The sequence below is a fragment of the Dioscorea cayenensis genome, chromosome 1 (genome assembly GCF_009730915.1).
Source record: "Dioscorea cayenensis subsp. rotundata cultivar TDr96_F1 chromosome 1, TDr96_F1_v2_PseudoChromosome.rev07_lg8_w22 25.fasta, whole genome shotgun sequence".
In the NCBI taxonomy this organism is placed as follows: Eukaryota; Viridiplantae; Streptophyta; class Magnoliopsida; order Dioscoreales; family Dioscoreaceae; genus Dioscorea; species Dioscorea cayenensis.
The window spans coordinates 290,114-313,242 of NC_052471.1; the positions used below are offsets into that span (position 1 = coordinate 290,114).

The window sequence follows — 23,129 nt, forward strand, 5'->3', positions numbered from 1 at the left end:
CCAAAGAATTCATTAAACATATTAGATCCAGAAGGAGATGGTTGTTGAAAATACCCTATTTTCTTTAAAATTTCTTATCGTTGTGCTTGCATAAAAGCACGAATATTTTGATTAGTAATAGAATTCAAGTCTCGCATAAAAAAAATGTCCTCATATTTCATTTGCTGAAAAACAAGTTTTTTGCTCTGCATTTCTGAGAACATTCGTTAATTTGCATTAGTCTTCTCCAACATCTCTATAATCTTGGAGTTATCATCCTTTAGACAACCAAGAGAAGATGCCACTTCTGTTTTTATATTCAGTTTGGTTTTCTTCTATCCGATTTGGCGTTAAGAAGATGAGCCACCAAGGCACCAACACCATCATCTAAGTTAAGAGAAAATTGAGAAAGTTTAGGAGATTTTGGTGCTTGCAATTCAGGCATGGGATTTTTAGATATATTCTAATGATACATAGTCAGATGCATGTATGCTTTCGAATAAGTTGTCTAGATGTCATAACATTATCTTTAAATTTCTCAAAGTTCTTCACAATGTAACACACATGATCAAATTGTATTTTCCCTCCATTCGAGCCCATAATTGCTCTAAAGATTGGTTCGTACCAATAATGGAGCTTTTAAGTCATTTTCATGTAAGTTTCACAGAGGTGGACATCTTCATAAGGAAAGCATACTACGAGATTGTTTAGACATTTTTCTTGGGTTACAATGAAAGAGATGTTTTTTTTTTATAATATTGGTTGAAATGAGAGATGACTTGAAGTTGTTTATATAGACAACATAATAATTTAATAATGTATCACTTTATCTTCATCTTCTAAATTTGAATGCATCTTCTCAAACCTTATCTTGACACATTTTCCCATGCGAAAAGATAAGAAAATTGAATAATATGCCACCTTATCTTCTTACCAACCGTCAAATGGATTTCATCTGCATCAACACTGTTGGATTATCTTCTCAAACCTTATTTTGGCACATTTCCGCATGACAGAAGATAAGAAATTTAAATAATGTGCTACCTTATCTTAAACACCACCCATAGGATTACTTATAATATTTTTTTTCTTATCTTATCACATTTACATCAAAAATTTCTTATAAATTGACCTTTTTATTATTCTTTCCATTCATACCCATTCATACTCATTCATACAACACATAAACATATACTTAAAATGAATTACAACATTAATCATATACTCCAAATGAATTACAACATTGGAGGAACTTCAAATACTGAAAATAACATATTGTCATCATCATCATCTTCAGACGATGATGACAATATGTTATGGATGTACAATATCATTTCAATGGAAGAGGTGCAATGTGTCACGCCCTAGCCCCAAAGCCAGGCCCGCTGACAGATCGGCCGCATCCAACGGGGCTGGGCCCCACTGGGTGCAAGGCCTCAGATTTGACCTGGTCAGAGTCAACCCTAACAAGCAGAACAGGAAACAATAAAAAATGGTACAGAAATACAACACAGACTCACAGATACGAGAATCCAAGGTATAAATACAGGTTATAAAAAAAATTAACAAGAAAATGACAACCCTAATGGATCCATCCTAGCACTGGCTGATCAACAAGGTCTTAAGCACAACCTAAAAGTCGAGTACCTGAAAAGATAGAAGAAGAGAGGCTGAGTAACTCGGTTACTCAGTGAGTGGGGCAAAAACACGAGAAAACTCAAAATACCAGCAGAATACGGAAATTGGTTAACGAAACATTCCCAAATATAATACTTTTCATACAGAATGGCAAAATAGTAGAATAATAGCGGAATGGAAATACAGAGAATGCTCAGAAATGCCGAAAATACGCAAAACAGACATGTACATCTCCCTGACTAATAGCAAATCAACAGAGATGAGGTCGGATCTTCGATCGTGAAGTCGAACGTAACATAACGAATATCAACTGTAGTAGCGGATCTTCGACCGCAGATCGGGGAGTAGCGCTACTACGTAAAAACATGTGCACGTGGCTAGGGACTTACTCCTCCTAGTCAGGGCGAGCTGAAATGGAGATGTACTAAAACCGCAGAGATACGTATGACGCATGGAGGAAATACTCGAATAATTAATGCAAAAACAAAAATAAACAAATAAATAATTATACACCAAAAAAACACGTAGTTCGAGTTCGAAATTGCAAATTCGAAGTTCCCGGATACTCACACGAACAGAAATACAGAACTTCAGAATCCCTCATTAGGGAAAATAACTGAAGAAACAGAAATTATGCACAAAATTTACCAAATGAATAAATCATCAAATAAAAACCAAACACCCTGGGAATTACACCCTTAAGGTCTCGGCATAATATCACTTCTAACCTGTTCCATTTTACAACACATAACTCCAAGATCATACTAACAATTGCAAAGATATTTTGCTGAACGAAACTCAGGACCATACTGAACATTTTCCTTGTCAAATGCTTCCCAAAGTTTTGTCCCCAGAAGTGAGAAAAATCAAGCTAAACCTTAAGATTCCCTATAGTACATCATCTTGCACAAGTCTTTAATAAATCAAAACTTCTAATCTATAAATCCAATCCGCACCCTTGGTTTTCCCCATCATTTCGATTTTATCAATAATGTATCTTATCATAATTGCTCATCTAAAACAAGTTATCATTTCAAGGGCATGAACCTAGTTTTCCCTTCCAATATTAAAACAACCCTTGAACATCAACCAACATAAGCTATATAAAGCAATTACCCCAATTTTGATTAACATTAGGTCAAGGTCACCTCTAATATCCAAGATACAATAACACCCACGCAACTCACCAACTTTTCAAAATTTTTACCGGCCATAATTGTCATGTCACCTCACCCTTAAAATGTCTTCAATCCTAGCTTCGTACTACCCCATTCCTCTAGATTCAAAAGCAACTCACATTATTATTTTCATTCTTGAACATTCATGCTTTAGTTCTCATCACATAAGTTTTTTTTATCAATATCTTACATTTTATTATGAGCATACATCTCTCCCCCTTTCTCTAACTCCTTCGCATCATCCCGACATATCATCAAAGCATTTCCAATCTCTTCCAAACCCATGCAAAAGAATTACATAAACATAACTCCCTCACATAAACAAATTTCCCTTGCCAACATTACATATACTTATAATCTATAATGTAAAATGTCCATCTTCTCATAATTCTTACATTCTAGTATTTTAACACAAACCATGATATGTATAAAAACACATTCCTTACCTCTTGATTCCTAACCAATTCCACAAGATATACATATTATCACCCACACATGAGATCAAACAAATGCATTTAAAAATTTCAACTCATATTTAGCAACAAACAAGGGATCCACATTTATTATTCCTTCATGAAGGAGTGCTCATACAAACTAACAACTAAGCCCATCAATACCATTGAAGTCATTACAAAATTAAATCACACAATTCTCACAATTATATCCCCAAATATTTGTATTCAACACTAGGAGGCAATTAGTCAAACACCTTATGTCGATCACCCAAATTCCATTCCATGGACTCTAGCATAACTCAATAATATGATTTCTTTTACACACTAATCTACACTTGCATAATTCACCAAAAAAATAGAACTCCCAAGACCTTACATTGTCATGGACCCAATTAACAACAAGTATGATATTTTTAGCAAAACCATGCCAAGTTCCAATCAACATCATGCCAAAAACAACACCCAAACATGCAAATAATTTACAAGAACCAAAAATAAATCAAGAATGATTCGGTTAGCTCACTCACCTTGCCATCTTCTCTTCTCATCCTCTCTACTTCCATTAATCTAGGGAAAAATAAGAGGGAAAAACAAGAAGAACACAAACCCTAAGTTTATACTAAGGTTATCAACAAGAACACAAAATGAAAAGTAATGGAAACAAGAATTTCTTACCTATTTTTAACCATTAAAAGCAAGAAGAGGAGAAGGACATGGCTAGGGTTTCCAACAAGTATGAATGGGAAATGGAAGAGAGGGGCTGAAACTTTTAGAAGGGAAGAAAAGTATTTTCAGCTGCTACAGTACCCCATGCTACAGTGTTGGACTTTATAAAGTTGCTACAGTAACAGACTGGGTTATAACACAATGTATCTTGTTATTCAAAATAATAACATGATATTAGAGTTAACCCTCAACCATCTGAACGATCGCTGCACCCATAAATGGCTCTATTCCAGACCATGTTGTTATCAATCATAACCGTGAAGCAGCAAATCACAATTTGTGGAATGATTATTTTTTGGAAAATCCACGATTGTTGAAATGTTTCGCCGAAGATATCAAATGTCACAAAGTTTGTTTCTTCGCATTATTGAGGTAATTAAGGACCATGATAGTTACTTCCAACAATGATGTGATGGTCTTGGTCGAGTTGGGTTATCTAAATTACAAAAAAAAAAAAAAATAATGTTGCTTTTCAAATGTTGCCATACGGTTTACACACTGATGCTAGAGACAAATATATCAAAATCGGTGAATCAATCACAATTGAAAAACTTGAAAGGATTTTTGTCATGGCATCGTAGAGATTTTTATTGAGTGATATCTTAGATCACCTAATGCTAATGATATTGCAAGACTCTTTCACATTGGACAACAACGTGGCTTTCCATGAAAGTTAGGAATTGAAGTTTGGATTGTCTGTATTGGAAGTGGAAAAATTATCCCAGCATGGGCTAAAACAATATAAAGGGGAATATGGATATCCAACCATTATTATTGAAGCAATAGCGGAATATGATCTTTGGATATGACATGCTTATTTCAGTATGCCAGACACCAACAATAATATAAATGTTTTATAGTCTTTTAATTTGCTCTCTAATCTAGCACAAATATTTCTCCTCTTGCTCATTACGTCATTAAAGAAAATGAGTGTCTTATAGATTATTATTTAGCTGATAACATATATCCAAAATTATTTACTATTATACAAATTATTTATTAACCATGAATTGAAAATATATTTAAAATTGTTTACTATTTATTGTACAAAATATTTATTAACCATAAATTCCGAAGAAAAAATTATTTTGCAATGATACAAGGCTTTTAATAAGAACCAAACATTTACCGCGTTACTATATATATATATTCGTCTAACTCGTTGTTCCGAATTACAACAAAAGGCACGAGTTCTAGTGAGTCCGTGACTCGCGAGGGGCTTGGGAGATGGCGTCCATGCCGTGCTGCATCTCCCACGAGTTCTATCGTGTAGCTTCCGAGAACACCGACCGCGTCGCCGCCGTCCGTGCTTCCGGCGGTCTTCGTGTCTGCAAGGACGCGTTGGAATGTCTTCTGGAGGTGCCGGAGCGCTTCGACTTTGAGAGTCGCCATGCTTCGTCGTCCTTCCCGCCGGTGTATCCCGGCGATGAGTGCTCCTCCTTTGCCGATGTACTCTGTGCTGTTTGTTCGTTGAGCTGGCGAATCCGCACCGTTCTTGATGGTGGAGATGACCCCGATCTCGTTCGTTCTCAAGGTTAGAGTTTCTTTCCCAGGCTAAGCTTCCATCTCCCATGGGTCTTCTATATTTCTCTTCTTCTTCTTCATCTTGGCTGCTTTAAATTTTCATTTAATTGCATGGTCGTATGGCTCCTTTTGGATTGTTTATTTTTCTCAAGCTAAGAGGTTGGACTGCAGGCTTTTCTCATGGTGATCAGACACTCTCCAGTTCTGTTTCTAACAATGATACAAAGAGCTCTTCAACGGAGACAAATGGAACGCCTTTGACAAATGGGATTCCACAAATAATAGGAGTTTTCATTGCCCCTTCGATTGAGTACATTGTTGCTGTTCTGTCAATCTTGAGGTGTGGTGAGGCTTTCTTGCCATTGGACCCTTCTTGGCCTGAAGAAAGATTACTACATGTTATCTCTTCATCAAAAACTGTTATCATTCTCAAGGACAAGCCTTCTTGTTCAACTGAGGTTGATATGATATTGCACAAAGGTGGATGTTCGGTTATGTATGTGTCCATGGAAGCAAGCCTCAAGGAGAATGGTGCATGTGATTTAGATTGGCCTTGTGAGAGAAAGATCCCAAGAAGGTTTTGTTATTTAATGTACACGTCAGGGTCAACTGGAAAACCAAAGGGTGTTTGTGGTACAGAGAGAGGTAACATGATTGCTTCTCATGGGTTATGCTCCAATCATTATGCTCGCTGCGTTGATTTGAATATGCTATCAAATTTATCATGCTTTATAAGAAGGCATTTTGTTTTTTGTGTGCCTTCTATATAGTTACATTCATCTAATATATGTCAAGGGGCTAACTTGATTTGTGTTGACATATTCACAATAATAGTATGAACTATGAACCGATTATTTGATTCTAACATATGTCCAATTTTGCACATAAATTTGAATTTCCTGTTTGGCTATCACTCTTCATTTTCATGTGTTCAATATCCTCTCATACAAGATTTTGTTTTTCATGATTTTTTTTTTTTGCTTATTGTTATGCCATAAAGTACCATTAAATGTAGCCAAAGATATATGGTATAGATCAAGCATTTAGATACGCTAATAGTGTAGCCCCATTCATCGGAAGCTGCAAGAATTGTCAGTTTGTGGCCATCTGCAAAACCAGAATTTCATCAAAGCCACAAAATTTGGATTAAAAACTTTCTGTGTGCAATGTACTTCATCAATCCGGAAAAGGTTGTGGTTGATGTGATACTGTACATTTATTTGTAATGCATTATTTAATTTTCCTTTGTTCCTTTTTGGAGTCATGGTGAGTTTTCTTTGTGTTTTTCTTTCCTCCTCTTTGCGATTCTGACGCTGCTTCATTCATCTTAATTTTTTATAGGTCTTCTAAATCGCTTTTGGTGGATGCAACAAAGGATGCCTCTAGTTGAAGACGATGTTCTATTGTTCAAGACACCTAACAGTTTCATTGACCACCTACAGGAATTTCTCAGCTCTGTCTTAACTTGCACCACCCTCATCATTCCTCCTTTTGAAGAGCTAAAGGCCAATCCTCTCCTTATAGTCAACTTCCTCAAGGTAAATTGCAACTTCCTTTAAATGTTTCACTTTAGTGTCCTTATTAACCATACAGGCCTTGAGTTTCCACTTAGAAACTTAATGTTAAACACTATTTCTTTCTTGAGATCCTGCAGGAAATAAGATGATGTTAGGAAAGAACTAATGGCAGAGAATAAAATGACTTTATAGCAAATTGCAGTTCAAGGATGAGTAGTGGACATGTAACTGATTTGATGCAAACAGATGTCTCATATGAAAGTTTGATAAGAAAGGTTATCACTTTCCTGCCTGTCTATTCATTTTATAGACAGGTTGGCGTTGCTTCTTACTCTCTAGGTCACTTCGTATATTGACTTATTCATAGTATATTATCCTGGATGCCCAACAATCCTATTTATTATTTATCATGAGGTATACAAATCTGAAAAGATTATAGTTTCCATCCATGGGGAAACTAAGTAAAACCAATAAAGCAAGAAAAATGGAAAAAATAGCTGGAACAAAGCTGGTAGGTTATTTGTTTGTTGCAGTATTCCTTGTAGACTATATTTCTTTTTTCACTACTTAGGGGGTTAAATGATTGAAGTAGCATCCCCATTTGTAGAATAATGCATAATGGCATATAAAAAAAAATTACCTATCTTGGAATGTATGAATAATTGTGCTTTTTTTTTTTTTTGTTTTTTAATTTTATAGTTCACAGGGGTTCTTGAATTCAAAATTTTTCTTGTCTTCCTAATGATGAAAGCTTCATGTGAATTTTTAGGCGTATCATATTACAAGATTGACTTCTGTGCCCTCTTTAATGACGGCAGTCCTTCCTTATATGGAGAATTCACGATGGATGAAAATTCATAAATCATTAAAACTGCTGGTTCTTAGTGGTGAAGTTCTATTCATATCATTGTGGAAATCATTGCACAATCTATTACCAGGGACTACCATCTTAAATTTGTATGGAAGCACAGAGGTCAGTTTTTAGTGTTCTTTTCAGGTTTGTTACACTATATGTGTTGTTTGGTATTTACATTGCTTTGATGAGTCATTTGAATTGACAGTTCAACCTTGTAGAGTTCCTTCCTTCTGGAGCAATTTGTCTTAGCATTACTATTTTATCTGTATTTTTTCATCAAGTTGGCATGTTCTGATATGTTTGGATCTCATTAGCTATGGTTGGATCTCATTGGTCTTCAATTTCCAATGTAACTTCCCTCACTCATTGCCTATTATGTGGTCCACATTACTCTATTAACCACTTTTAATTGAATGGTGTTGAAGTGACACTAATAGTTTTTTTTATTTGTTTAAATTGGTTGCATGGACAAGGGGGAATGGGGTTGTGGTACTTTGTAACACAACATGTAAATTAATAATTTAGGACGAGAGTATTGGAAATAACAATCATATTGAGTTCTTGTGAATGGTTCTGGAAGGAATCTTGTTTTCATGATTCTTTTCAAGGAGAAGATGTCTGTGTCACTTCATCGTAAGATGTAAATTAGCAATTAAGGGTGAGGAGGCTAGGAATAGAAGAAGATGACAAGAGAATTGATTGATGTTTTGGAAAAGAGCTTGCAAAAATTAAGGTTGGAGTGGTTTTTTTATGAATGATTGGAAACAGTCTGATTTTGTTGATGAAAGGAGAGATTTGACTGCAAGAACAGAGAAGGTGGTTTTTATGGGAAGAATGATGGGAAAAAATAGAGAGATGAGGGTCCTTCTGTTTGGGTATCTTAACTTTTGAAAGTTGGAAAGAACTGGGGTTCCCACAATTCAACATCTATGTTATACAGTGATTGACTTAAATTAGAGAAATGATTTTGTTTCAATAAAAGGAAAATTTAAGTATTGGCTTCTGCATCCTTTGTAGATGATCGCTTTTTTCTTTATTTAAAGGACTTATGGATTTGGTGGATAACTTCTGAAATATGAAGATGATTTATTGAATTATAGTTTCACTCAAATGTTCTTGCTGGCTTCAAGTGAATGTGTCATCATCTCCTTTCTGTCTGAGATTGCACGTTTCTTTCCTGTTGGCATGCTGCCATATGCAACAAAACATAGAGTTGAAGTACATTTGTTAAGATATACTTCTACAAGACTACAAATAGAGCAATGTTATGATTCCACTAGAAGGTTCTAAAAATGCTAACCTATATGAGATACTGCTTTGGAAGAGAATGAGGAGACAGCATAGTTAGCTTTCATTATAATCTCTTATTACAGAAACCATTACAGTTGTTGCTGCAGGAAGTCTAATATACTTCATGGCACATCTCTTGTTTCTGATTCTTTTCTACTAGTCAAGTTCAAATTGATCATCATGCTTCTCTTTTATGTTTCAATAGATTGTTGAAGATGCAAATTTTTAATGATCTTCCATTTTCCTAACACACATATGCAACTCTTTTCAGGTGTCTGGTGACTGCACATACTTTGACTGCTGTAGATTACCACAGATTTTAGATCTTGAGCTGCTAAGCAGTGTGCCTATAGGAGTTCCTTTATCTAATTGTGAGATTGCTCTTGTTGGTAAATTAAATGAACCAAATGTAGGTGAAATCTATGTTGGTGGGACATGCTTAATGGTGGGATACCTTTCCGAGATTAATCACGGGCATCCTTATGAAGCTGATGATTTTTCACATTTTAGAACTGGTGACTTTGCTAAACGTCTGCAAAGTGGTGATTTAATTTTATTGGGTAGAAAAGATCGTGTTGTGAAAGTGAATGGACAGCTTGTCGCTTTAGAAGAGATTGAAAACACCCTTCGTGAGCACCCTGCTGTAAATGAGGCTGCAGCTACGTTGTATAGGACTCCCAATGATGTCTCCCATCTTGTTTCATATATTGTGCTAAAGAGTACCAAGGTACTTTCAGAAACAAACACATCTTATGTAGATGAGAGCCATAACAAGGAGTTAGTTGCATCTATCAAGAGTTGGATGGTCGGAAAGGTTCCTCCAGCAATGGTACCTAGCTATTATTTCATTATTGACTCATTGCCTACAACTTCCACTGGTAAAGTAGATTATGCTATGCTGCCAAGTTTGCCAAGTATTGCAAGATGGGATTTTGGGGATGTGAGGAGCTATAATAGTCAATTGCAAATGATTAAAGAGGTATACATGATTGTTAATTAGTTCTGCTAATAATTTTTCACTAACATGTTTTCCTATTGCTGAATGGGTAATTGCTCTTCAACAATTTAGGTGAAAATCACCTGTATTGAAGAATAATTACAATAATTTATGGAACTGTTCTGAACTTTCATGCATGTGCTCTATCATTTATACTAGTTTGATTATTATTTGAAGATAAAATATGATAATGAATGATTCTGGTATGACGAGTTGAAGTGACAAAGTAAATTTGGATGAATGAGAATTATATCATTGAACTTGAGGAGATTTTGTTTGTGATGTTGACATCTTATACAAAATACATATTACAGTAGGAGCTCACGCTTTCATACTTTATGTATTATGAGCAATTATTTTAGTGATTTTGTAGGTGAATAGGTGGTTCAAATGTAGACTGCAGTGTTAGTTATGATTTCAACTTTCAAAGAAGCAGAGGTCCTTGGGACATCGCTTCTTTTTTTATATTTGTTATATGATAGAAATATTGCCCTTGTTTTCAGTTTATATCTCTATGTTCACTTTGAATACATCATACCTTAAATAATTGTTTTAGTGAAAAGGTGGTTCAAATATAAACTGCAGTGTAAGTTATGGTTTCAACTTTCAAAGTAGCAGAGATCCTTAGGGCATCGCTTCTTTTGCCATATTTGTTCTATAATAGAAATGTTGCCCTTGTTTTCATAGTTTATATCTCTATGTTCACTTTTAATACATCATATCTTAAATAATTATTTTAGTGAATTTGTAGGTGAAGAGATGGCTCAAATGTAAATTGCTGCATAGGTTATTATTCCGACTTTCAACTTTCAAATATCACACATTGTGCTTTTCTCCTTTTTATTTATTTATTTTTTCTGGATGACCAGTCTTGAGAAACCAAAGTTTCTCCTTGATTTGCTTCTCAAAGTGCGCTAAACACTACTAGAAGTACAATATTATATTTCTTTGATCTATGCCCATGAGAAATTATTTTCACTGCTGTTATACTTCTTCACAGGCATTTTCTGAAGCGTTGCTGGTCAAGGAAGTTAAGGACCAAGATGATTTCTTTGCGATGGGTGGTAATTCCATTGCTGCTGCGCATGCTGCACATAGGTTAGCAATTGATATGAGGTTGCTATATATGTTTCCTAGTCCAGAAAAGCTTCTAAACTCTTTACTTAACAAGAAAGATTTGATTCAATCTTCTGTAAGACACGACACTGACTCTGCAAAAAGAGTCAAGTTACATGGGAACATATGGAGCCCTTCCTTTGGTACTACAATCAGTTTGCAAAGTAATGGCAAATTTGAAGAGCAACTTCGGGTGCACACTGGAGTGAGCGTTGATAATCTCCCTTTGAAAGTTAATGCTCATCCACCAATAAGAAACATCAAAGGGAGCAACTATGAATCTTCTGGTAGACATTGTCCTGTGACAATAGTTTCTCACCTATCCCAAACTTCAGTTGTTACTAATGCAGATGATAGCTTTCGGTGGATTTCAAATACTAATTTACCAGCAATATGTTGTTTTAGTCGTAGTAACCGATTCATGCATGAGGGCCAGCCTAACCAAAATTATGTGCAGAAGAAATACTTTTATGGTAGAACTCAAAAGGGACATATGCAAGAGCTGTGGAAAGTCCCATTGAACTCATGTGTTGATGCTTCATCATTAATTGTGTTCCAGGATGGCAGGGTTTACCTATTTATTGGATCTCACTCACATATATTTCTTTGTATTGATGCTTTAAGGTGAGATTTACTTTAACTTATTGTGTATTTGCTAATTTATAGACTAATTAGCATATTTTTGGGCACTTAGCACCTCTAAGATCTTGGATTTTGTGGCACTTCTCTGATGAAGACTAGTGGTCAGTGATATGTATGAGTATTTTTATGTGTGTTTTTTTTGAAGGACCGGGGCTTGTACAGGTTGGAACATAGTGCAGAAACACAATGCCTCTTTTATCATTATTATATTTTCTGTCATTACTTGATAACAATGAAAAATGGTCCATCTTGGTGTGAGCTGTCTTTTTTTTTGTATTTTTCCAACTGTCAAAATCACTATATTCTTAATTGGTTCTTTTTTTTAGAATCTTGTTATTGGACATGTTTTACATTTTATGATCTTTAGACTGAGTTGGTGTTTTATTGTTTACAATCTGAATACCTATTGAAATAAAAAAAAGTCCAAAACTCAAACATGAATTAATGTGGTTTGTGGTGTTTCATGTGGATTGTGCAGTGGTTTAGTTCAATGGGAGGTCATGCTTGGTGGTCGTATTGAATGTTCAGCAGCAATTACTAGTGATTTTTCTCAGGTAGGACAGCCATCGATTCTCATGTTTTGTTTTTGTTTTTTGTGTTGTTTTTGGGTATTTAACAACATGGTTTTCATGTGTATAGGTTGTTGTTGGGTGTTATAAAGGAAAAGTATACTTTCTCGAGTATATGAGTGGCAACATTATTTGGTCATTTCAAACAGATGGAGAGGTAGTATTTTCAGTATGACTTGCTTTTTTTTTCTCCTTGTTTTTAATACTTTGAATCAACCTCATTGTTTCTTCATGCATTAGACGAGCAAAATGATAATTAGATGGTTGTGACTTCTTAACTGGTCCAGACTCCGAATTTTCCTTTTTTATTCTGCAGTATTTAGACTGAAATTTCATGATTATTTTTTGTAGGTTAAAATGCAGCCAGTTGTTGACAGAGATAGAAATTTGATATGGTAAGGCTTTAGAAGTATATATATTTTTAATTCAGCTTCTATTTAAACTGAGATTCCATGATAGCTGTTCTTATGAGCTAGCTGAGTTATACCATCATTAAAACTTCTCTTTCTCCCTCCCATTCTTCAATTCATTCTTTTTTGGCTAATTTATTTTTCATCCTGTTTATTTTGTTTAACTTAGCTTCTTCATTGGAAATTTGTTTTTGGTCTGTTGAACTTATATCGGTGGATATCATTAATGTATTTTCTATGTTTGAGTGTTGTGCGAAATAAACTAGGGTTCTAGATATTGTGTCCTGGTGTTTAATTTATATTGGACAATCTACAGGTGTGGCTCATATGACCATTTCTTGTATGCACTTGACTACAAGGAGCACTTTTGTGTCTACAAAATCTCATGTGGAGGTAGCATTTATGGTTCACCATCTATAGACATGGTATACTTAGTAATTCTTTTATGAAAATTTACTCCAATGTTCTTTTTTTCTTCTTTTTTTTTTTTCTTTTTTTTGCCTGGCGTTTGTTTTTGTCATTTTTATCCCTTTGTTGATTGTGCTTATGGTTAATTGGTTGATCCATCTTTTTACTTGCTGAATTCACACTGGTGTATCCTGGTGGTTTGTCAATTTTCATTTTTTTTAAGCTTATAACTCATCTTTTTCAAGCATACTGATATTTACCTGGGGGGTTTTTATGTGGTGGTCATTTTTTATGATCCTCACTAACTGGTTTACCATGGCGGTTTCTCAATTTTCAAAGGAGAATTGATGAGGTTTCTACTTTCTGTTGTTTTCCAACTAGTAATTCTGTGTTTCTGTCTTAGCCTCAATTAAATTTTATACAGGGACACATGCATTGTAGTTTGTAAACCAGAAGGTAAGAATTTAATCTTTGTTGACCTGATGAGGTTTCTTTGTTCCACCAATTAATAATGTGCAGCTTCTATCTTTGCCAAATCTTAAAGACGGGAATTGTATTCTGTTACATAGAAGATTGCAATTTAATTTGTCGGATGATCTTCTTTGTGACATGAGCTATTATGTTGTTTGCTTAGGTACATAAAATAATTTATGTGGCATCTACCAGTGGCCGTGTGACTGCTATATCTTTGGCGGTATGAGAAAAATAGTACTTCGCTTAAATGAATCAGAATGTTGATATTTTTTGTCTGAAACAACAATACTTACATCTCACATTGGTTGTCTTTGCTTAATTAATCGTTTCATGGTCACTGCTGCTTTTTTATTTGATGCTTTAGAATAATCTTTTGTAGTCACAGTACAATCAGGTCTTGAAAGTTGAAAGCTGAATCTTGAAACAACTTTACAGCAGAGCAACAATTGTTCCAATGTATCTATGTACACCGATAATTACTCTTGCTTAGCTATATTGTGATAATGTAAGTTGTGTTATATTACCATGTTAGGTAGATTTGACACAATATATCATACTGTCAGTGATATAGAACTCAATTTTAAATTTGTCGACCTTACTGTAGATCTCAGGCATTTGTAGATGGAAATGTATCTTAAAGAACACAAAAAAGTGAAGTAATTGGAAACTACTGCTGGGAGTGGAGCAAAAACCTCGAAGACTGGTTAAGGGGTGGTATTTGGTATGTTAACATGACAAAAACACATTTTAGATGTATCTGACCCTCTGGAAATGGACAGAAGAGTAGAGATGAAAGAAGACTTAAGACACAGAACAAATTAAGGATACAGCAATGAGAGTAATGATCCTTTGAAATGTTTTGTTTCTGATCTTTTACAATTGCGATTTTCTGCTTATGGTTAAGTAGAGGCAAAAGACTTGAAGGCTGGGTAAGGGATAGTATTGCTGACAGGTTAAGATGAGAAAAACAGATTTCTGATTATCTGAGCCCTCTGAAATGGACTGGATAGACATGAAAGGATAGACTTGAAGTAGAGAACAAAGGTATAAAGTAACAAAAGGAGTAGTCTATTGGAAAATTTCATCTGACTTTTTAAGTATAGAAATTTCTGGTTAGTGAAACCTTAATGATGAACTTCTAATTCAAAACATATAAATTTACTCCTGTACAAATTGTAAGTGTAAGCTTGCTACTCTAAAAAGGTTAACACATTTTACTACTGAGCATGACATGTAGTAACTCGCAAACTAGGTGACCTAGATAGGTTGGTACAATTTCTGAACAAAGTTATACTGGAATTGCATAACTGGTCCATATTTTCTAAGATCTTGTCAAGCCTTTATATAAGAACCTCCTCTTGGCCAAATTTCATTTTGGATCCAATGGAGCAATTTGCCTGCATACAGTGATGGCCTCCATTACATTCAGTTTCTTCCTAGAAAACTTTTGGTTTTGGATTGATAAGTAAACTTTGTATAGTACTTAAATAGAATAATGTAAAGCCTCTCAGAGCAATCTTCTGTCTTGAAGTTGCCTGGCTGGTTCATGTAATACACCTAATATAATCTTCCTGCTGTTGTTCCGTATCTCAGTCATACATGTGTTGTATATCATAAAAGATTATTATCCATTAGAGAAAAATTAATTAATAGTTTATCCAATGTGGTTAGCTTTGAAAGATGAACCTGAACTTGCTCATAGAGGTACTAACATGTTAGGTAGATATATTTGTTTGATGATGCCAAGAAAAAATAATGGGCTGTATTTCACCTTTGTTTTTGCATATTGATGACTATTTGCTTAGTTTTTATTTTTATATATATATTTTTTATTTGTGGCATGTATAGAATTTATGAATTGACACATCTTGAGTAGTATTCCTAAAGTCTGACCTGTTTAAGATACACCCAGGATGCTCAATTCAAAGTCGCTTGGAGATATGAAACTGGATCCCCAATTTTTGGGTCACTTTGCCTAGACACCCATGGAAATGGTATTTAGTGTTTTTTCACTCTGAGATCTTCTATCTCTTCATTTTGTCTTATTCATTATGGATATCATTTTCTGTTATCATTAAAAAATTTCCAAACTGTGCTCTCAGCAAGAAACTATGACTTTGTCCTGTCTCATGTATATGTGATTTATCATAATACTTATATATGGCGTATCTTGCAGTCATATGCTGTCTAGTGGATGGTCATGTAAATGTATTGGATTCAGGAGGCAATGTTATCTGGAAGGTATGCTCATGCCTACTAATGCTTGTTTCCTGTGTGGATATTTCTCTATTCTCACCAGTTGAAATAAATTTTCAGACATACCACTTGTTATGTAATTTTTTTTTTCAAACATTGGTATTGCTTGAATTATAAGTTTGATAGCTCTTCAGGAAGTTTGACTTAATTTAATTTTGCCACTTTAACTGGCAAGAGTTTCAAACTATATGATATACGTAACCCTGACAAAAATAATTATGGCAATAGGCACTCATCTCCACCTATAATTGAAACTCTTTTATTTTCTTTTTAATATCATCTAGCGCATTTTTATGCTACGCTGGGCTGCCTGTCTTCAGTACTGATCCCTCATACCATATATTAGAATTGATCAAGGCCGTAAAAATTCTAAATTGGTTTTGTTGCTAGCATGTTTCTCGTTTTGAACTGCTTAAAATTCTGGCATGTTCTATTTTGTCATCTGCTACTTGTGTAATCACCAATTTGCTTCAGGCTATTGTTGGTGGTCCAATATTTGCTGGAGCTTGTGTTTCTCCTGCCCTTCCTTCTCAGGTATGAACCAATATGTTCATGCATATGGCGTCTTTTACATTGTAAGCTTTGGATAATTATGAGGGACATGGCAATGCTATTTGTTAATTATGCTGCACTATATCACTAACTCTAGTGCTGGAGACTGGAGTTGTAGGTTCTGTAGCTATTATTATAGTCAGAGGCTTTTCTTCTGGTAATGCATTATATGCTGCCCGCCTTCCAACTTATTTGCTGTATTTATGTAATTTGTCTTCAATTCTTATTGTTATTCTGTAAGGTCAGTGTTTCTAGATGTTTCTTGCATATCATCTTATTACAACCGTCCAGTAAAATTTGTAACTAATGATCAATTTCCTTATATGATTTGTAGTCTAATGATCCTTCTGTGATTCTTCTGCATTGGAAATGCTTGCAGGTGTTGATATGCTGTCGAAATGGCATCCTTTATTCCTTTGATATGGTAAATCCTGGCATCCTATATGTTTGCATCGTTTGCTAATTTCGACAATTCCATCACTAGTAATTAGTTAGATCTGGAAATGAATGTAAGAACAGGAATCAAAGTGTTTACTGGTTGTATTGTACTGATGGTTTTTCTAGTAAAACATGCTTTGGCTTAGTGATTGTGAAAGCTGATGTGAGATTCATGTTCCATTGTGAATTTAAGTAGATTGCAGAATATGCTCACTGCAATAAATTAGTCATTTGTACTGAAGTTTGTAACTAAACAAGCTTTTGAAACCTCCTGAGCAAATTCAAGTTTAGCCCAGAAATCACTTGCTGAGTTCCAATATGCTGTTTTATAGTTTTTACCTGAAGAAATTTTTAGTTTGATCACCCTACAATCTGGCGTGGTTACAGGAAGCAGGAACTTTGCTATGGGAATATGAATCCAGTGATCCGATTACAGCCTCAGCTTACATTGATGAGCAAATTTGTCTGGCATCGGAACAGTCAAGTTCATGTGAGCGGTAGGAAACCAGTTAGCATCCGAGCTATTGTTTGTTTCTCCATTGAAGTTGAGCAGAAGTCTTCTATTTTATTTTTGTTTTCAGGTTAGCTTGCATTTGCAGTTGCACTGGGAAAGTGCACGTGCTCAAGATCAGTTCGGATATTGAGGGCAAAAGGTTTAATCAGTCCAGAGATTTAGGAAGGCCACTGGTGCAGGAATTTGCTGTTATGAACCTCCCAGGGGATGTATTCTCCTCACCTGTGATGATTGGCGGCCGTATCTTTGTTGGCTGCAGGGATGATTATGTGCACTGCCTTAATGTTGTCTTCTGATCTCATCTTGCTGTTAAAATGTTTTGCGGCAGGTATGCATCAAGAATCACTCCTTTTTCAGCTTCTTGCCTGAAAGAGCGTGCACACACACAACCGCATGTGCCCACAAATTCAGTCGCTAATACAGCCAACCTTTGTTAACTGTTGTCTGAATGTACTATTCCTTTTCCAATTTAATACATAATAGTAGTACACACCCACACGCGTTCAGTATAGTTAAGTCTACAACTCCTGCAGTATATTATTAGCTTTTAGATGCTTGTATGCCATTGCAAATTTATGCCACAGATTCTTTTTAGAATAGTATTATAGCTTTTGTTATTTTATTCACTTCTCTATGGATTTATTGGTTTTATTAATGAATATTTTTTCTAATATTATCAGGTTTTCTGAATGGTTATCAGGCATCAGAATATCTCTGAGGTATTAATTTTGTACATGGAAAAAACTATTTTTATATTTAAAGTACCATATTCTGTCTTCTGTTGAAACTTAGTCCAGAACCCACAAAATTTTGTTCATGTTGGTTAAGTGGATTTATGTAGTTATATCGTTGCATTCATATGGTGAAGGAAACTGTGGATGTGGTTTGATACCTTAAAATTCGTCCAAAAAAAAATAGGTACCATGTGAATATCCCTCTGATATTCTCCTGTATATCAACTAGGTTCTCAGATGATTGTCACAAACTATAGTCTTCAGTTAGGTTAAGTCAAGTTTGGTTAGTTACATGCGATCTTATACACCGGAGTATATATTATGTTGCCTCATCTGGTTAAAAATAATAACATTAATGAATGCATTTTTAAATGAAAGTTCCTGAACAAGTCAAACCATATGTAACAAACTCACAGGCTAAACTCATTAAATTGACAAATTTTATGTGTGTGTGGCTAACTGTGCTCCCTTCTGCAGGTTGGCTAGGTACACACGTGCATGCAATCGATAGCAGCTGTGGTCAAGGGAATGTGAATGAACCACCGATCTGAGAATTATTAGGATCAGAAGGATTAATGGCCTCCCAGAGCAGTGAAATACCGATAGCCAGAATCCCAGACCAAACAAACACAATGGTAGGCGTCCTCCCCCTCCTCCCCATAAGCCCCTTTGCAAATGGATACATATGAGCCAACACCCAGAAGCTAAAGAACACCCCTCCCAGCAACTTACTCCACTGTGGCACCACACTGTAAATCGTCCTACTAATTCCCACAGCAATGGCAATCAAATTCACCATCATGATCGTGATGGGTGGTATCATCAATGAAGTCCACTTCACCACATACAGCTCTGCAAACTCATCATCCATATCATCCCCAGCCGATTTAGAAGTCAATGTGAAAGATATCTCAATCCCAGCCACCACTTTGAGCAACCCTTGCAACACCGCTGCCAAGTGTGCACTTGTCCCTCCAATAAGCCAGAACTGCTCATTCCTCCACCACTCCTCCAGTGCAATCCCGGACCACTTCACCTCCAGCACTGCCAACATGCACAGCGTGATCGTGATCACCAGCAAGTAGGTGAGAAAAGCCACATTCAAATTCTGCACTATGAACTGCCCGGAGAAAAGCGACAGTGCCGGGAGAAAACAATACACGATCAGGAACACTGAAGTGAAAGGGTATACACCAACGTTCAAGTATGCAAGTCTCTGCAGAAGCTTCATCCTGTGGCTGGCGAACAGCGCGTTGTTGCGCGAGAAGAAGATCTCGACTGAACCTGTCGCCCAGCGTAGCACTTGGTGTAGCCTGTCTGTGAGATTGATTGGTGCTGTGCCACGGAATGCATCGCGCTTTGTCACACAGTACACTGATCTCCAGCCTCGGTTGTGCATTCTATACCCAGTGACGACGTCCTCAGTCACTGAACCATAGATCCAACCCACTCTCTGGCCCCATTCTGTCTTGTCCTCATACCAGCATGAGATGGTACTGATCGCCTCCGCCACGGTTGATGCATCCAACAGATCTCGTGGGATTGTTAGTGCGCCCGGTGGCCGGCCATTCTTCACTGATGGGTGGTCTGCCAGTGGCCGGCCTTGGAACTCCGCTACTGGGATTGAATCAATGAAGAAATTCGAGTTACCGAACCTTTTAGGAAATGTTGACATGTTCATCAAGCCATCATCTGAGTCACCCATACGCAATGCCATTGTCTCCTCCGATGATGCCGCCACCACCACAGCTGAACTCCGATTCTTCAACCGTGGAGGATCGAAACCATAGAGAGCTATGCGGCGGAAGAGGCAACCAGTGCCAACATACACTGGTCCTTGAAGGCCATCTAGTGCTCTCATGTTGACATCAAAGAAGACAGTGTTGTGATTAGCGTATCGGTCAGATGGATCAATGCCTTCAAACCTCTGCGGGAATTGAACATAGGAAATGCGATCACCTCCACGGTCTAACATGAAACACATGCCTTCACGGATAGCTTGTGAATTGTAGATATAATGATCACAGTCAAGGTTGAGCATGAATGGTCCATTGGACATGATAGCAGAAGCCCGGACGAGGGCGTTCATGGCCCCTGCTTTTTTGTTGTGGTCATAACCAGGTCTTTTCTCACGAGAGAGGTAGACCAACATTGGTAGCCTGATGTCCACATCGGTTAAGTCTATCATCTTCCCTTCTTCATTCCCTGTCAATGGTTCTTCACTTGGTGGCTTCAGCATCACCTGAATGATTCCAGCATGATCACCACGGGTATGGTCAGGGGATGAGTTGAGCCAGGTACCAGGCCAGTGTGTTCCATCAGCCATCCAAGTAGCTTTGGGGATCTTCACAGGCTCCATGGGAGGTTCTTCTCCATTCCCATGAACACCAGCACCAGCATTCTGATCTCTTTGAAGTTTCATGGCCTTGATCTCTTCACGAGCATGAAAAGCATCAGACCGCCTCCTTATAGACTCAGGCAAGCCGTTGATCCTAACTTTGAACTCATCATATTCTCTCTTCACCCTCCTCCTATCCTTCACAAAATCTGGCTTCACTTTGTTCTTATAAGGATCCCTCTTGAGATTGAAGTAACTCTCTGGATTCCTCGGTTCAATGTCGTGTTTCCGGCAAAATGGAACCCAGATATTTGCAAAGCTAGCTGCTTCGGCCATTGCCTCGAAAGTTAATAATGCACCACCATCATCAGAAACATAGCAAGCTAGTTTCTCCACCGGGTAGTCAGCCGCAAGAATGGAGAGTATGGTGTTAGAGGTGACTAAAGGAGGCTCTTTCTCCGGATCAGCAGTGGAGACGAAAACATCGATGCCAGGGAGATCAGACTTGCCTGCAGGATTATTTGGTCCGGGAGACTCAAACTTCTCTTTGAGCACAGACAAGTCAGTAGCACGGTTAACAGGAAAAAGCTTGGGCAATTGATCTAAAATCCATGAGAAGGCAAACCATAGCTCACACACTACAGACATTCCCCACAACCAAACAGCATCCTTGTTCTTATGTGTTATTCTCCATGCCAGAAACAACCCAAGCGCTGCCATTCTCACAACAACAAGAAGTCTGCATTATGATATAGGTAGATTAATATCTTACTTTTATAATTAATGCATGCATGCATGAACACGTAATTGTGCGTGTACGTACCTATAAGGACTCAAGACAGCAGCAGGGACTTTAAGCTTCCTGGTAAGAGGTCTCCAAGGTTTAGCCATAAGCTGAGAAGGGTGATGATGGTGATGATGATGATGATGAGCATGGCCACCATCACCGTCCATCTCATCATCGTCATGATCCTCCTCCTCCTCCTGTGGCCAAATAGCATTCCCATACCCATACGTCCCTTTAGTCTCAAACAACCAACGGTTATGATCAAACTCTCCAGTTTGACTCCTCATCAACTGTTTCTTGGAATTCATCAGTGACAAGCTCCTCTGCATCTTGGTCGGTGCCGGCGGCGGCAATGACAACGGCCTCCCGGGAGTGACAGCACCAAGCAACAACTCCTCCATCTCTGTATTCCTATACATATCTTTGCAACCAGGACAGACGGCACCACCGAGCTTGACTGCATCATTGAAACAGTCAGTGCATATCTTGAAGTCACACTCGCAAGGAATGACATCCATGGCCTTGTTGTCACATCCAGTGACGGTGCAGAGAGATGCTCCTTTGGAGGCAGCACCGGCGGTGGGCATTTGAGTGTCAGAGTCAGTGACTTTGTCCATGAGGTGAGCACGAGTGGCGCTGTTGAAGCCGCCGGTGAAGAGGGAGTTGGAGACGTATTGTTCTTCAACCTTGGTGGAGATGGAGGGGTCCATGGTGAGAAGTTCCATGGGGCGGTTGTCAGGGGTGGGAGGGATGAGGACATGGTAGTTGGTGAAATATTCTTTGGAGAAGTCTGTGCTGCCCAGCTCGCTTTCAAGGTCGTCCCTGGAGTAGCCCACGTACCGGCCTGAACTAGTCCGGCGGGCGAAGGTGACTGTGGGCGGTGGTGGTGGTGTGGGTCTTATGTTCGGAGATCTCCTTGGAGTTCCGTTTGATGTCATCTCCCTTGTCTTTTTTTTCCTTTGTATTACTATTTGTGTTCTCTCTCCCTATGTAAATGTGGACACTGGACAGGTAAAGAAAACTAATGAATCATTGTCAAAATATTAGGATACAACATCTTATATGTACCAATCAGGGAAACATTTTATGATCTGTTAAAATTTTGGAAGTTTGTTATATGTATATGTATATGCCTATATATATATATATATATATATGTCTATATCTGTGTATAATATTTTTATTTTTGCATAATTTGAGGATTATGTTATGTTATGTTATGTTAGTTAATATGGGTTTGGATTGGTTTTGAAAATTTGAATTGAATATTAGGATCATTTGCTCTTGGAAAAGGGCAAAGCTTTGATGCTCTAGTAAGAAAAGAAAAATTGTCTATAAAACCATTTAATATAAAAGGTAATATCTTAATCTATCACACTGTTATATAAAAAAGCATGAAAAAGATTTTTCCGATTTGAAGGAATTTTCTCTTATGTATTTGTATACGATCATGGAATTTGAGCCAAAAACGAATCTTTTTGGTTTAAGAAAAATTTACATTAGAGAAGCCATTTATGCTCTTGTTCTCTCTCGTACCCATATATAATAATATACTTCAAATGAATTGAATGAGATGTTAGAGATTCTTAGATGATTATTGTTTCGGCTAAGAGAAGATAAAAAGTTTTTCCTAAAAGAAAGACTTTTTCTTTTGTAATGTAATCTTCCGAAAAAAAAAATTAAGCATTTGTTTTCTGATGATTACATTCTACTGCAAAAAGATGTAAAATT

General features: G+C 36.9%; 2 protein-coding genes across 4 annotated transcripts; one reads left to right on the forward strand and one right to left on the reverse strand.

Moving 5' to 3' along the window:
* Window positions 1-5,168: 5,168 nt before the first annotated feature.
* Window positions 5,169-18,875, forward strand: LOC120265444 (putative acyl-activating enzyme 19). Of its 3 annotated transcripts, none has more exons than XM_039273357.1 (19): window positions 5,169-5,510; window positions 5,672-6,145; window positions 6,842-7,038; window positions 7,787-7,990; window positions 9,435-10,142; window positions 11,161-11,900; window positions 12,397-12,472; window positions 12,558-12,644; window positions 12,839-12,882; window positions 13,214-13,322; window positions 13,940-13,999; window positions 15,692-15,773; window positions 15,956-16,020; window positions 16,510-16,569; window positions 16,967-17,011; window positions 17,413-17,522; window positions 17,607-17,867; window positions 18,220-18,258; window positions 18,751-18,875. In XM_039273357.1, exons 1-17 carry the CDS (start codon window positions 5,204-5,206, stop codon window positions 17,833-17,835), a joined length of 3,597 nt encoding a protein of 1,198 aa, XP_039129291.1. In that variant the 5' UTR covers window positions 5,169-5,203; the 3' UTR covers window positions 17,836-17,867; window positions 18,220-18,258; window positions 18,751-18,875. The 3 variants fall into 3 exon arrangements, with proteins under 3 accessions (XP_039129291.1, XP_039129300.1, XP_039129308.1); XM_039273366.1 differs by having other exon boundaries at window positions 11,161-11,258; XM_039273374.1 differs by lacking the exons at window positions 15,956-16,020; window positions 16,510-16,569; window positions 16,967-17,011; ... (2 more) ...; window positions 18,220-18,258; window positions 18,751-18,875 and having other exon boundaries at window positions 13,214-13,290; window positions 15,692-15,707.
* LOC120265460 (cellulose synthase-like protein D2) lies at window positions 18,751-22,526 on the reverse strand. The gene is made up of 2 exons (XM_039273383.1): window positions 21,435-22,526; window positions 18,751-21,350 (listed from the first exon to the last, which is right to left on the reverse strand). Exons 1-2 carry the CDS (start codon window positions 22,334-22,336, stop codon window positions 18,794-18,796), a joined length of 3,459 nt encoding a protein of 1,152 aa, XP_039129317.1. The 5' UTR covers window positions 22,337-22,526; the 3' UTR covers window positions 18,751-18,793.
* Between the last annotated feature and the right edge of the window lie 603 nt (window positions 22,527-23,129).